A 15,171-nucleotide genomic window follows, 5' to 3' on the forward strand; every position below is an offset into this window, starting at 1 on the left:
GAGGTGTCCGGCAAAGGAGGAACTGCTAATGGCTGCCGCCTGTATAACCCTAGTTATGGAAAGAGAAGGATGAAAAGCATGCACTGAAATGCTCATAGGTTTGAAGGAGTGTTCGTTTTTGTATGTATCAGAGTGGCGCAATTAAATGTTTTGGTTTGGGTCCACTTTAATACACTCAGACCAGTTGCTGTGGAAAATTTGATTTTTATGGCGACACTCCCGCTTTAATTTTTTTTCTGCACATGCACTTATTTTACACCAACCTGCATAGGGACTCAGGTAAGGGTCCTGAAATGGAAATAAAATAATTTTTTCTATTGTGCTAAGTTACTGTTTCAGTTAAAGAGACTGAAATAAAAACTTGGTCTTTGTGAGACTACAGATTGCTCTAGTCTATAGTATTAATGTGCCACCTAAAACGCTGCATACCTGCAGTTTAATACTCACTATAACACCCCCCCCCCCGGGGGAAGATTCGTGCGACGCTTCCTAGTAGAGGCAGAGCTTTGGGCTGTTACTCTGCCTCTACTCGCGTCCATCTGCGCTGATCACCGCTTCTTCCCACCCCTCAGTCTTCTTTCAACGAGGGCCGGGGAGAGGCGGCGGTCAGCACTGATGGACGCGAATGGAGGCAGAGCAACAGCCCAAAGCTCTGCCTCCTCAGGGCAGCAAAATCCAAGACCAAAAAAGTTGTGGATTTTTGCCCAGGGATTTCGGGGGGTTATAGTGAGTATTCAGCCACGGTTATGCGGCGTTTTAGGTGGCACAATAATACTTATCCTTCCTGGCGTTAGGATTATTCCCAGATTTAGGGTCTAAAAGCCATGCAATTTTTTCATAAGCTTTTAGACTGTAAAAACAAGAAAAACATACCTCAGAGAGGTCTGCAGCAGCTCCTGCGTGAAACTCATTCAGGCACGGGATTACCACCCTGTTCTGTGGCTTTCCGCCTCGAGCCAGACTCTGGATTACCTCTAAGGAGGTTTTAAGAGCAATCTGGAATATAAAGTTTTTTTTTTTTTTTTTTTAGACTTTTCAGTAGGTACTATTTGAAAAGAAAAAACCCCTGAGAATCGCCCATGAGATGCACTGAGTCCAAAACCTGTCAGATTTTTAAAATGGTACCTACTGAAAAGCAGTTGCTCAGTCCAACAGCCAAAATAGTGTGCAAGTGAGGAGGGGTGGCCGGCATCTGTGTGTAGAGCCTTTACAAAGTGCTTTTATAAAGAATAAAGTAAATACAGAGACTCCCATGAGGAGATGGACTGGTTCAAAACTGGTCAGATTTTTACTCCCTACCGTAATTGACAGCAACATAGGAGTAAATCATTTTAAAGGACCACTATGATGAAAAACTAAGATACAGTAATATCTTGTTATAGTAAACTGTCCTCAGGTCCCTGCAAATGCATCTGTAGAAATGTAGAATGTATGACCAATTCTGATACAGTAAACAACTTTTTCTGGCTCCTTGGAGTTTACTATAAACATTCTACTGTACTATTTTACTTTGGGGAAAATGTACACTTCATGTGTGTGCATAAATATGTATCTTACATTTTCCTAGTCCTTTAAAATGATAAAAATAAAGTTGCCAGACTATAAGTGGCAAGGGAGTATTAGAATTCCTTGCGCACATTGCTTGGTACAGTAAAATTGTTAGCCTTTCAGCAGTGGCTTTTGTTTTTCATATAAATCCAAGTACCTAGTTGATCCTGCTTTGATTGCAAAGAAAGAGGAAGTCACTTGTGAAGAGGCAGTGATTGACACCCATTGGCAGGGAAGTGGAGTCTGAGTCGAGGTTGGTAGTTTTAATAAACTGAGACGGATAATTTTAGAGAACCATATCCATAGCCTATGGAAAAATTAGAGTCTGAGTAATTTTGGGTACCTGGAGTCAGAGGTTTCATAAACATAGGAGTCAGATGATTTTCGTACCGATATCACAGCCCTGCCCTTTGGACCAGTGAAATCTAAGCAGTTTGATGCGTTAAGCAGTGACTTAGCTGTTGTCATGGTGATCAGTCACTAATGGGAAGAGGCCATGCAGAGTTTCTGCCTGCTAACTACCGCTTTTCAGGCTATAAGAACAGGATCATCTAGGTACTTCTATTAATTTACTTTTATTAAACTTTTTTGGTTTGTTTTTGTATGTTCCCTGCATTCAGATTTTTTTTTTCCAGACACACAGGAGTTTTTTAACTTCTAATTACTTATCAGTTAGAAGCTGTTGTATACTCCGCTCTGTAGACCAAAGACAAATCCCTTGAACAGACAAAGCTGAGTGTGGCACATTTTCTGTCAGTGCAGTCATGGGATAAGGCTCCTTGCGCTACTAGAACAGAATACTAAAAATGCAAAGCATTAAAATAGAGAACAGTCCAAGAAGAAGAAAAAAAACTTGCAAAGACGAAAGGATTAAAAAGTGTTTTAATTATACACGTGGTCACAATTTTGCCTTTAAAAAGATCATTGGGAAATGTACATAAGGCCGCTTGTAAATGTACATCATCTATAGGTTATTGTTACAATGCTGTATGTTCACCAAAATTGACAATAATTTACACATTCTCGGTTTGTTTTTCGAGCAGGAGAATCAAAAAAATACAGTACTTTCCTATACAACGCAAATCACTGGCTTGTTCACTTGCAAGACACTACCTTGGGGATGTATAGGCATACAAGGTGATAACTGCACTGACAGCATTGCAGGCAATGCAGAAGATTTAAAACAATGATCCCAGTAGAATGTGGATAGTAGAACTAGAATCTGAAGAAATTACTCTATAATCATTAAACCATTGTATATCTAAAGATCAAATTAAAAACAGGTTTAACTAGACTATTTTCTAAATGTTTAATTTAAGAGACTTTCTCAACTCAAATGAGATAAAAGTATATCTTCTACAACTTGAAGAAAAGTTTAGTTGACATTTTTAGCCTGTATGCGACGTGGTTGAACAAGTAATTTTCCTGTTCTAATGCTGCAGTAACCAGTTAGGAATAGGGCACAGGAAGGCTAGTCTCAGTACGGGGGTTTCTGTGATTAGTAGCCAAAACTGCTTCCATTCCAAAATCAAAATTGATTTTGACCCATCTTGTCCTTCTCCTACTGGCAGAGACAACTGGGTGCCCAAGGAGCCTTTCACAGACGTGCTAACTCTGGTCTTCAAACAACAAAAAAGGATTTGAGATTGTTAAGATGATTTGCCCTTGATAAGGTCTACAAAAGCCATTACAAATCAATCAGTAGATTTCCCTGTACAAGCTCCATGAAAACACTATCCTGAGTGGGCCAAGGTGAAATTGTGGGAAGGAAAACCGCATTTAGAGAAGGCATGGAATTCTCACCATTCTCTCCCTTCATATATGGCAGACAATGGTGAGGTGTGGTTGAGTAAGGGTTTCTTTTGAGGGGTTGTCCTTTTTGTGAAGGATAAAACAGGAAATTGTCAGTTGGTTTTACACAAAATTAATACAATTTTGAACCCAGCTTCTAGGCTTCATTTATAAATCTCACCTGGAGGGCGGAAACTACTCGCCTCCAAGGAAGGTTCCCTCAACTCCTCAGATTTCAAACGCCCTCTCTCCCAGCATGGTGGTTCAGCTCCGTCTTAGGTCAGCCTGTCCCACAAATTCCAGTTACTGCAGTGTTGAGTAGAAGCCTGATCTATCACAACTGTAACCTTACTACCATAATGCCAGTTACAGGAAGGAGTGGGACGGAAGAGGCATCTTAGAATCTGCAGGATGTTTATTGCTGTCATGTAGCACCGAGAGAAGAAGGGATTTGATGAGGTAAGAAGAGGAATGAAGACCAGATTGACCTTTATCCCCCCATGCAGTGTTCTCCCCAGTTTTTTTTCTCCAGCCGGGTGGGCATGAAATAGTAGCCGGCTGTGGCGAGATGAGAGAATGCAGGGCCGATGCTTCTGTGAGCAACTGCTTACAGCATAGCAGGAGGTGAGCTGATGACAGCCGGGAGGCGCATCCGGCTAAAAGAGCCTGGGGAGAACATTGCCCATGGATGGAGGAGTAGTAGGGTTTTGGTTTATTCTGTAATTCACCGTTCTACTGTTTTTAAAAGAACCTATCTAGATTCACAGAGACCAGTCTATACAGTTTTTCATCGACATCGCTTGATGCTGTCATTGAAATGACAACCATGCTGCAGCACATATACACCCCCAGTCAATCATTTTTACTATGCACAACGTACTGCATCCTAATAACACGTTAGCGCCGTGATGAATATATAAACAAGAACATGTATTCCAGCGGTAGATAAATAGCTGGTATTTATATATATTTATATTTTTACGAAGCTGTATAAAGACCGTTTAAAAAAAAAAAAAGAAACTTGATTCAGAGAAAAAAAATTTACATTATACAACACTATTTGCCAAGGCAATATAGAAGAGACCCAAAATGTACACTGAAATATTTTTTTCCTCCTCCCCCTCCCCGGTCGGCGGAGAGGGGGAAACAGTGACATGTACAGCCAAAAAAGGTTTACAAATGTACACCTGTACAATCAACTACAAAATGAGCAAGGCTTGTAGTAAACATTGAAATTGTAAACGGTCAACTACTCATTAGTTACACTTATACAATACAAAGCATATATACTTAATATAAACAGAGAAAAATTACAAACTTAAAGCGCTTCGAATATATTTATAGGTATGTATATATTTATAGATATTTATATATCCTTGTTTTCAGCGTTTTCCGTTTAACATGCTTACATGTCAAGCTACCGTACGGCTTTAAACGTTCTAACTAAAAACCTACTTGCTTTGGCTAATGACAGCAGATTTAAAAAAAGAAAAAAACAAATCTAAGCCATTAATAAAAAAAAAAAGTCACACCTATTATATGCAAGGAAAAATAATGATACAAAAAGATACACCAACTTTACTACCAGCGCAGCGCAAAAAGCATCATTTCTTATCGTCGTCATCAGTGCTTCAGTATGTGCTAGAGAAACAGTATGAGACGCTGTGTGTAGGAGCTCGGTCTGTATTTTATATAGCCCATCATTTGAGGCTATTCAGTCATCAATGCAGCGGGATCTGCAAGTAGAATTCGACAAAGCCTCTGTGGCATCATAAGAAGGGGAAACGAAAATACCAGCATGATCGGTCCACTGAATTGTGGGTTTACTCATCAGGTGATCGCAAGAATTCAAAAGTCTTATCCTTAATAACCAATGCCAGCAATAGCTGGGGCTCTGGGCACGCAGTAATATACATTACAGGCCAGGGGAAAGAAAAAATAAAATTATAATAAAAGCAAACTCATTGTGGTTTTCATTTAGCATTCATTTTAGTCTCAGTTTTATAACCAGGAGAGAAAAAACAAAACATTCATTACATGTGCCGTACTGGACCAATAAGGCACATACCTGCCTGAATACAGAAGCAACGATTACATGAAGTCAAAACGTTAAGCTAGCGAGCGGTACTGAAGCCTATCCAGCCCATAGAAGGGGTAGTATTCATTTTGCTTCTATACTGTTTAGAAGAATAATTGTGGTTAGAACTTGACTTGTTTGTTTCTGGAATTATATTGGGCAATAGGGATGGCCCTGTGTAGGAAAACTCACAGAGGAGCATGTGATCAGCTGATAGATTTGTAAGGTTCCGATTTGCTGGTTTAACGCATGATCATGACCAGCAAATCAGAAGCTTGCACATCTATCAGCTGATCAAACTGATCACATGCTTCCAAGCAGGGCCATCGCTATTTGTCAATAAATTAAACAAATGAGAAGGCTTTGAGTTCCAGAATGACTGGTGAGACGTCTGACAAATTTTCTATCATGTGTTAGATGGGCCTATTCTACCTCGCCTGGTCATAGTAGAAATTAATTTGATTTCACCAAGCTACTACCCCTTATGTGAATGTCTGCTGTGGATGTACTTGCTATATTCTACAGGACCTTCCTTCTCAATTTATGGCAGATGTATTGTGATTAGTTATTCATAGTCTAGGTTCTAAAACACCGTATCTTTCCTCCCAGCTGTTACAAGGGGCAGTTCATCCAATGTATTGCTATGTATGCAGTGTTAGTGCAGAGTTCTGGACCAGCTGAGATACTGCCAGCAATAGGGAGCTGACAACACCACAGATGTTACAAGACCCTTAAGTCGTGTTCATCGGAAGGTGGGGCTGATGTGGTCAAAGGTAAAGGAGCATGCTTCAGTGTTAGCTGGAGCCAACTGTCATCAATACAAAAGCACTGATTAACACACTGCAAAACCTGCATCAGAAAATCTGCCTGTTTCAGATAGGTTTGTTCCTTATGAAAGTCAGTACGCTTCGGAATCTACTTTAGAGGCTGAGAGCACTATGGAGGCCAGTAAAAAAGTAAAAATTCAGCCTGGCTTAAACTTTTATAAGTATAAAGAAGGCTTGAGTGAAGCCCAGTCAGATGTCATATAGCCGTCCAGTCCAAATGTAGGTGTCTGACTTGGGTAGCCATTATCTGAGGTCTGTGCACAAACCTAAAACCGAAGCAGATCCTAAGTTCTATTGAGATCCCAAAGAAAATAAATTAACTGGTTATGTAAAAAAAAAAAAAAATCTGATGAGGGAGTCATACACAAGTCCCCTGGAACACAAGCCTTCATAATAGGAGTGAGAAACTATTTAATCTGGCGATGTCTTGCTTTAATCCCCGTAATACTCAACTGAGGTGTAGGACAGCAACAACTGGAATGGCAAGAGGCTGTATTCTTCCTCACGCAAAAACTAGCCAATGAGAAAGCAGATTGATCAGCTGGAGTTTGACTAAAATGTTGCCTTTTCAGATACTACGACACCTTACAAAATGGCCACCTCAGATCATTTCTGCTGGATAGTCAAGGCTTCAACTCACATGTAGGTCAACATGACATGGCTACTGCTAACACTCCAGCATCACGTTTCGCCATGCCTATCCCAATAACATGACTGCTGCCCCAGTGCCTCACAGCCATGAACAGCTGCCGCTAAATGGAAAGGCGTTATTCGTTAAACAAAACACGGCGGTCTCTGGTAAACTAGCACGCAGTCTAATCTATAGAATGTGCCCATATATGTCACTCGTTTATGGAAAGATAATTTAATTAAAAAAAAGAAAAGTAAAACAGGTTAAGATGCATCAAAATAAGAAACTATTTACAATTAGACCCTCCATGCTTCGCTTGTGGGAGACGAACCCAACTGGCAAACCAGCATATTAAAATACTGTACTTTTCCCTTTTTAAAAACTACCACTTTTTACAGGAACTTTACAAGGTAAAAATTTACAAAATATGTGACAGCTTGATACAATTACATCATTTACAGGCTCTGGTTATTTTTTTTTAACTAACAGACAGTTGGGTAAGTCTTCCACCAGCAGCTGAAGGGAGGCCCAATATATACACCTGAGCCACAGAGATTCCAAGTGGGGAAATAATAAATAGTATGATACGCATCAGCTATTTGAACAGGAAGTGAAGAGGGAGGGTTGGATAGCTCCTCATAGTTGGGTTGAGAGTTGTAATGAATGTCGACACTGTTCTTCCTTCCTCCAATTCTCCTAGAGCATTCCGTTGGCGGGTCCGACCATCGGCCCCAGGTCAGTGCTAGTCTTCATGTAATACTTCTCCAGCTTGGCCAGTATGTGTTTGCCATAGGTGTATTTACGCAATGTTGTGATGTGTGGTCGAATCTGACAGAAAGGAAAAGATTTGTTACTCATGATGCATTGTTGCAATAAAGCAAATCAGAGCCTTCTCCCCAAGTACGTGCCATGGCCCATTTTGTGTTTTAATAAAGTTTTGCATGGTGTATGGCCTGCTTTTCAAACTGAGGTGAAAGGTGTGAGTTAGTGAAAAAGGGCGCGGCCGAGGGCATTTGGGCACCTCCATAGACTAACGTGAATTAAAGCAATAGCGGCGCTCAGTGAGTAATTTGGGCGCTGGCAAAAGACTGAGCCCAACCTACGATAAACAGCGTAATTCGGCTGCCATCAGAGAATTTTACTCTCACCTTACAGCGTCTTGGAGCGGGAATAATAATTTAACGCCGCTGGGAAATTTGCCACAGCAGGATGAGCAGTTTTTCAGCATCACACTGCACCCAAATTTCCAGGCACCCTTTTTACATGTTTGCGAAAGGCGTTCCGAGATAATTATCGAAGACTGCAGACTGGCAAAGATTTGAACAAGCTGGATATGGCAGAGGGCTTAATCACCTCACAAAGCCTGCTAGGTGCAGCTTTTTTTTTTCAGGGTAGCTTGGGTCCTCTTCATTTGAGAGAACTTTTTGCATTCAGGTATTCAGTGCATGCAAAAAAGTTGGATTTGCATGCAAAATTTTGGTAACAAAATTCAAAAATGCATGCAAAATTTAATGCAAAAAAATAAGTGGAAAAAAAACAGACCTGACTTAGACATGCTGAACGACCCTGAGCGATTTGCGGCTGTGATTCATGTTCAATAGAACAAAAATCACAACGTGTTCATCCCGCATGCAGCACGTTTGCAATTAATCGCAATCACAAACGCCACAGTGAGAACGTATCCATAGGGATGCTTTGCTGATCGCTGGTGATCAGCAAAGTGCTGCAAAAGCGCCCAGTGTGAACCAGCCCTGACTCTTCTATACCGTTTCAGCTATTTTTCCCCTGGTCAGGCTCATCCATACCGCCAAGGAAGTTAATAGCATCGGAAGACTCTGGGCCCAGTACTGGCCTTGTGAAAAAGATTCAGAACTTGCAACTCTGGTTTCTATTACCTGTGACAGTTCATGGGGCAGTTTATAGCAGCACAATAGACTACAAAATTGCGATTCAGGGGGCTCGGTAGGCTTGAACGATTTTAGGAAAAAATTTATTTGAGCGATTTCTGTCCAAAATTGCGATTTCGATTTGATTCACGATTTCCTTCAAATTAAGCATTGTTCCCCCTCTGTGCCTGTTTATCTCCCCCCCTGTCCCTCTTGGTGCCCCCTTTGCCTCCTCTGGGTCTTTCTCTTGCTCCCTTTGTTTCTCTGTTCCTCTCTTTGTACCCCCTCTGTGTCTTCTATCTCTGTGCCCACACAGTCGCTCTGTGCCTCCTCTGTCCTCCAAGCTGCAGTAGTGCTGGACATACTTTCCAGCAAGAGTCCAGCGATGCCCGTCTATCCACTTCACCTCCTGCAGGCTCTAGTGCACGGAATACTTCCTGTATGTCACGTGACTTACAAGAACCCAGAGTTGTGCCAAGCACAAGAGTCAGCAGACGGCGATAGAGGAAAGCGTTGGACTCGTGAGGAAGGTATGTCCAACGCTGCGTGCCAAACTCGCCGGGACTTTGGGGAAGTTTTAAGCCGCCTCTTCAAACTTCCCCCATGTGGAAATGACATGATCGCGATAATCGCCACTTTGACGATTCCGAAATTGTGACCTTGGTGATCGCGATTTCGGTTTAAATTAGATTTATCTTTCAGGCCTAGGGCTCGGCACTATCAGGTTTGGGGAGAGAACACAAAGTTGATACAAAGAAGGAGCTCAGATGAATACGGCGTCGTGCACGGAAGCTACCGGAAAGCTACCAGTGGTGATGGTCAACCAGATGCAAATACCTTCGAACTGATGCAAATGTATGCAGCTTGAAAATGAACCAATCAAATCCTGCTGAGGTAAAGCTCGAATGGTTCATTTTCAAGATGCATAATTTTGCATCAACTCGAAGTTATTTGCATCTACTTGACCATCACTAGCTACCAGGAACTCACCCGCTAGGAGCTGCAGGGAGACTACAAGACATCACTAGACGGTCGTTCAGTATTTATGGGGGAGGTGTGTGCTTGTTTTTGGTTGGTTGCTCAAGCAACCGGCAACCACATGCCAGATATCGGAGACTGTAATAAACGCAGTTCTCAAGTCCCAGCTGTATAAATATACAATGTATTACCAATTCTAATCTAGTAAACTACTTTTCCTGGTCCCTTGGAGATTACTATAAAGGGATTCTACTGTAATGTGCGCTACGTTTTTGACCATGCTTAGGATGTCAGTTGGATTTTATCTGTATGCACATTGCTAAGCATGTTTGCCACATGTAGAAATGTCCTGAATGTACGCAGGCGCCTACCTTATGCATGATGATCTTGCGCTGTGCAGGCTCAGCCATGTCAATCATCTTCTGCACCACGTAGTTTGCATACTGGTCCTTCATCATGGTGTATAAGGCACTGTGAGGACCATCGTTCTGGCAACAGACCTCATCGATGAGCAGAGCCCTCTCTGTACGGGAGGAGTGAGTGACGCACTTTTCCACCACGTTGCTGGGAAGGAGAGAATATAAGATTAAACTGGCATCACTTCCCACTGAAAACCTCAAAAAGACACCACACATCCACGTACCCTCTGCCCATGCAAGTTTGAGAAAGTAAATCAACTTATCTGTATGGTTTTGGGATGTGGGAGGAAACCAGAGTATGCGGAGGACACACAAATACGGAGAACACATACAAACTCCATGCAGAGTGTGTCCTAGCCAAGATTTAAACCTGCTACCCACTGTGGTCTATGACAGGTTGAGGTTTAAAGAGAATCTGTACTCTAAAATTCTTACAATAAAAAAGCATACCATTCTATTCATTATGTTCTCCTGGACCCCTCTGTGCTGTCTCTGCCACTCCCTGCTGCAATCCTGGCTTGTAATTGCCCGTTTTAGGCAGTGTTTACAAACAAAAGACATGGCTGCTAACAGCATGAGATAGGCTGAGAGTAGCTCAGTCTGTGACTCACACAGAGCCTGAAGGGGGTGTGTATAGCTTTCTTCCCATCACAGCAGAGCAGCACATTCCAGCCTGAGTGCCTCAGCCCAACAGAGCCAAAAAGATTAGATTATATAACAGAGATAATACAGCCACTGTGCAACTAGGAAAGGCTGCAGTAAGCCAGAGAACTTCAGAACAGGTATAGGAACTTATAGGATAGAAGAAATAAGGCTGAAAATTTTGTTAGAGTCTCTTTAAAAGTCTAGTTCATGCTCATATTATGCATTAAAAAATTTGTGTGGCAAAATTGCCCGATCTTTGCAGTATAAAAATCTGACCTTGCTGCTGGATATAGATCACAGGTGGCTTCTCATAATTGAAAATTCAATAATCAAATAAAACAGATTTACTCTTTCCTGTTAAGTAATCAAGTTACTGCTCCGTGTGTAAACAGGACAGAGCCCTTATTAAAACAGACTATTTATAATCAGAAGACGTCTTTTTTACCTTGCAAACTTGTGCTGACTGAGTGCAAGCACCTTTCCCCTGATCTCTGCCACAATCTTGCTCTTGTCTTCTACACGGCCATGTTCCAAGACATGCTGGATGACGTAATTACCATACTGATCCTGAAAAAGAGAATGCTTACATTAATATGGTCAAATAAGTTGCTTCTCTGCATTTTCCAATGTTTATTCATCTCTTACCTCCTTTGTCTGCACTCAATTGCTTTCCCATTCCTAACGCCTTGTATACACACTCCATGTCCCTCTGAAGTCAATTTAAATTCTCGTTTTAACCTGTTATTTTGTTAAAGGGAAGGTCCAAGCAAAAAAAAAAAAAAAAAAATGAGTTTCACTTACTTGGGGCTTCTACCAGCCCCATGCAGCCATCCTGTGCCCTCGTAGTCACTCACTGCTGCTCCAGTCCCCCGCTGGCAGCTTTCTGACCTCGGAGGTCAGGGCCACATTGCATACATTTTTACGCATTCTAGCTAGTGCAGGAACAAAAATGTACGCGTTGCACCACTAACTCGTAAAAATGTATGTGTTAATGTTCTTGCACTAGCGGGAATGCGTAAAAATGTACGCAATTCGGCCCTGACCTCCGAGGTCAGAAAGCTGCCAGCGGGGGACTGGAGCAGCAGTGAGTGACTACGAGGGCACAGGATGGCTGCATAGGGCTGGTAGAAGCCCCAGGTAAGTGAAACTCATTTTTATTTTTTTTTGCTTGGACCTTCCCTTTAAGGAATATGAGCAGTGCTTAAATGCCCCAAATCTCTGGGGCAAAACAATCAGGGAGCGCTTCCTGGTAGAGACAGAGCTTTGAGCTGTAGCTCTGCCTCTACTGGAGTCAATCTCTACCTCTCCCCACCCCTCTCAATCTTCTTTCACTGAGAGGGGCGGGAAGAGGCGGAGATAGACTCCAGCAGAGGCACAGCTACAGCACAAAGCTCTGCCTCCCCCTAGGCAGAAAAATCCACCACCTGGAAAGTCGTGGAATTTTGCCCTGGGATTTGGGGGGTGTAAAGCCCTCATACGGCCGCGGAGATGCGGCGTTTTAGCACTGCTCATATTCCTCAACATAAATGACAGGTAAAAACAATTATGGATTGATTATTAGGGCAACATTTATGGTAACAAGCACTGTACAGATATGTGGTTTAGCTATAAGCCGCTTGTTTAATGATCTGCCTTGAAAGGTTGAAAACCTTATGGGGCAGATGTACATAAGCTATATTCTTAAAGGGCAACTGCAGTGTGAGGAATATGGAGGCTACCATATTTATTTCCTTTTCAACAATACCAATTGCTTGGCAGCCCTGCTGATCTATTTGGCTGCAGCAGTGTCTGAATTACACCAGAAACAAGCATGCAGATAATCATGCAATAATGCCAGAAACCCCTGACCTGCTGCATGCTTGTTTAGTGTCTATGGTTAAAAGTATTAGAGTCAGAGGATCAGCATGATAGCCAGGTAACTGGTATTGCTTAAAAGGGAATACATATGACAGCCTCCATATACCTCTCACTACAGTTGTCCTTTAAAGTGGACCCGAACTCAGAATTTCATCTCAGTTCTAAACGATAAGCAGCAGCATAACCTTTCAAGAAAAAACATTTCTTTGTTTCAGCTGATACAAATCCTGCAATAAAGCTGTCAAATATATAACATTGCATTCTTTCCTTAGTTCATTAATTTTTATCATCTTTTGATTTTCTTTTAGGTCAGACTCAAAATTACTGTTGAAATGATTAATAATCAGTTTTTGTATCTTGCTTTAAAGTGTAATGATGTGAAATTATTCCCACACTGAGAATGAACTAACCAATAGCTGAAATATTTTAGCAAGCACATTAGCTAATACTTGGCAGAGATCTCCTAGTATGACTCCTAGGTTAGAAAGTGAAAGCAGATTGCATTCCAGAAATGATTTCTGATGATGTAATTTGCTATGACATACGCGTATGTTAATTAGCAAGAGGAGTTAGTTTCATTTTCTGTTTAACACTATAAAGCTAGAGGTAACATGCTGTTGCTCTGCTATTAGTGATGGGAATTCCGGCTCTTCTTGGAGAATCGGCTCTTCTGAATCGGCTCCCATTAAAGAGCCGGCTCTTACGGCTCTCAATCGGCTCTTCATTAAATATCACTAGACACCACTCAGAATTGGAGGAAAAGCCCCGCCCCCGTCTCCCTGACAACTCCAGACTGCTTCTCTGGCTATGACAATCCCTCCTGCTACTGCTCTGCTCTGCCCCATACACTCCTACAAGCTGCACGAGGAGGACTACATCTCCCAGCATGCCTCAGCGCCCTTTATTACACAGCAAAGCAGAGCTGTGTGGGGCGGCTGAGGCATCGGCTCTTCCAAAACTGAGAGCCGGCTCTTGTCGTTCGCAGCAAAGAGCCGGCTCGTTCGCGAACGACCCATCACTATCTGCTATGTTATACGCTCTTAGGGACTGGTGGTATGCATCTCATGCAATATATTTTTTGGTGGACATTATAATATGTTAGCAGATATCTTAGCAATAGGCATCTTAATCATATCCTTTTTATATGTAATTTTTGTATATTCTCTGTATATTATCACAAGAATACATTATATTTAGTGATAATTCTCTTGTCTGCGTGTTCTAATTATTTTAATCTGGGATATACTGAAAAAAAATCTATATGCAAGCTTTCAGTGGCTTAACACCCATTGATATTAACAGTTGGAGGCTGTAACACTAAATTATGAGTTGCACTTCTTATCTGTTAGTAATCCTATATAAAGTATAGGAGCTGGCAAATCTGCACTATTTCTACTTCCTGCTTTCAGGAAGACATATTGTTAACATCCTGTGCTTTCAAACTAGCTTATCTGCTGTGGCTGCCGGGTGACACAGGAGAGATCAAATTACAACTTGTAATTAGTCACAGATCAGGGGGAATTAGACAAGCTCAACTCTCTAAATACATACAGGGTGCATTTCTCTAGGTTTTCCTCGTGTCCTGTGCAAGCGTTCAGGTCCACTTTAACAGACGCACATGAGTGGTGGGCATTATTTCCCTATAGAGGGGCTGCCCCTCTAGCTTCCTGTCTGTAGGTTGATTTGCCAGTTTTTCCAGGGAGCGAATCATCCACAAGCTTCCTGCAGTGTTGTGCGCTACCAACCACCGCAATGCATGCCTGGAGATGTAGTCAGTCCATGCGACAATCTCCAGGCTGGGAGAGGTACTCACATTGACAGACTACATCTCCCGGCACACATTACAGTGGTCAGAGGCTTGTGACACCACCGCGGGAATGTCACACTGCGGTCCCTCCCTAGGGAAGATGGAGAATCCCATAGACAGGGGCTACAGACCCCCTGAAGGCAATCGTAGAAGGGGAACAGAGGCGCCAACAGGATACAATATGCTAAAATCCAATCTATAGAAGGCGGCACTCCACAGGCTCCAAACTTGCGTTTGTCTTGTTTATTGAGCAACAGCACACACTACATGTTACGGGTACTCTGACCCTTCATCCGGTAAAATATGCTCAAATCTTTAAAATTTCAGTGGAGGAAGTGGTGGACTTACCTCCCCGAAGTAGACATGAAACAGTCGATTTTCAAAACAGATACATTTATTCACATACTCCAAAATACAAAGCAACGCGTTTTGCAGGTAGATTCCCGCTTCCTCAGGCAATAAGGAGGAGTATACAACAGTGTAGTGTCATTATCACGCTAAGCGCCTCTGCCCTGAAGGCAATTAATGCAGATCTTCCCATTTAACACAAGTGACATTTGTGGCTAAAAAGCAATTCTCCCCGCTCATAGAACAGCACTGCTGGGAGTTGTCATCGCGCGGCAATAGTACATAATAAAATTGTTTTTCCATGAACATAAGATCCGTACACACCAGATGAAACTGTCAAGGTGGCCGATAATGAGA

General features: G+C 42.1%; 1 protein-coding gene across 1 annotated transcript in view; it reads right to left on the reverse strand.

The window, feature by feature from the left end:
• Positions 1-2,412: 2,412 nt before the first annotated feature.
• The window catches only part of PUM2 (pumilio RNA binding family member 2), a 134,050-nt gene continuing 121,291 nt past the window's right edge, over positions 2,413-15,171 (reverse strand). Inside the window, exons 20-22 of the mRNA XM_068280205.1 lie at positions 11,248-11,369; positions 10,110-10,302; positions 2,413-7,702 (exon numbers count right to left, since the gene is read on the reverse strand). Of these exons, the coding sequence (XP_068136306.1) occupies positions 7,571-7,702; positions 10,110-10,302; positions 11,248-11,369 (447 nt within the window). The 3' untranslated portion in view covers positions 2,413-7,570. The remainder of the gene's footprint in view (positions 7,703-10,109; positions 10,303-11,247; positions 11,370-15,171) is intronic.

This window comes from Hyperolius riggenbachi, chromosome 4, assembly GCF_040937935.1.
Source record: "Hyperolius riggenbachi isolate aHypRig1 chromosome 4, aHypRig1.pri, whole genome shotgun sequence".
Lineage (NCBI taxonomy): Eukaryota > Metazoa > Chordata > Amphibia > Anura > Hyperoliidae > Hyperolius > Hyperolius riggenbachi.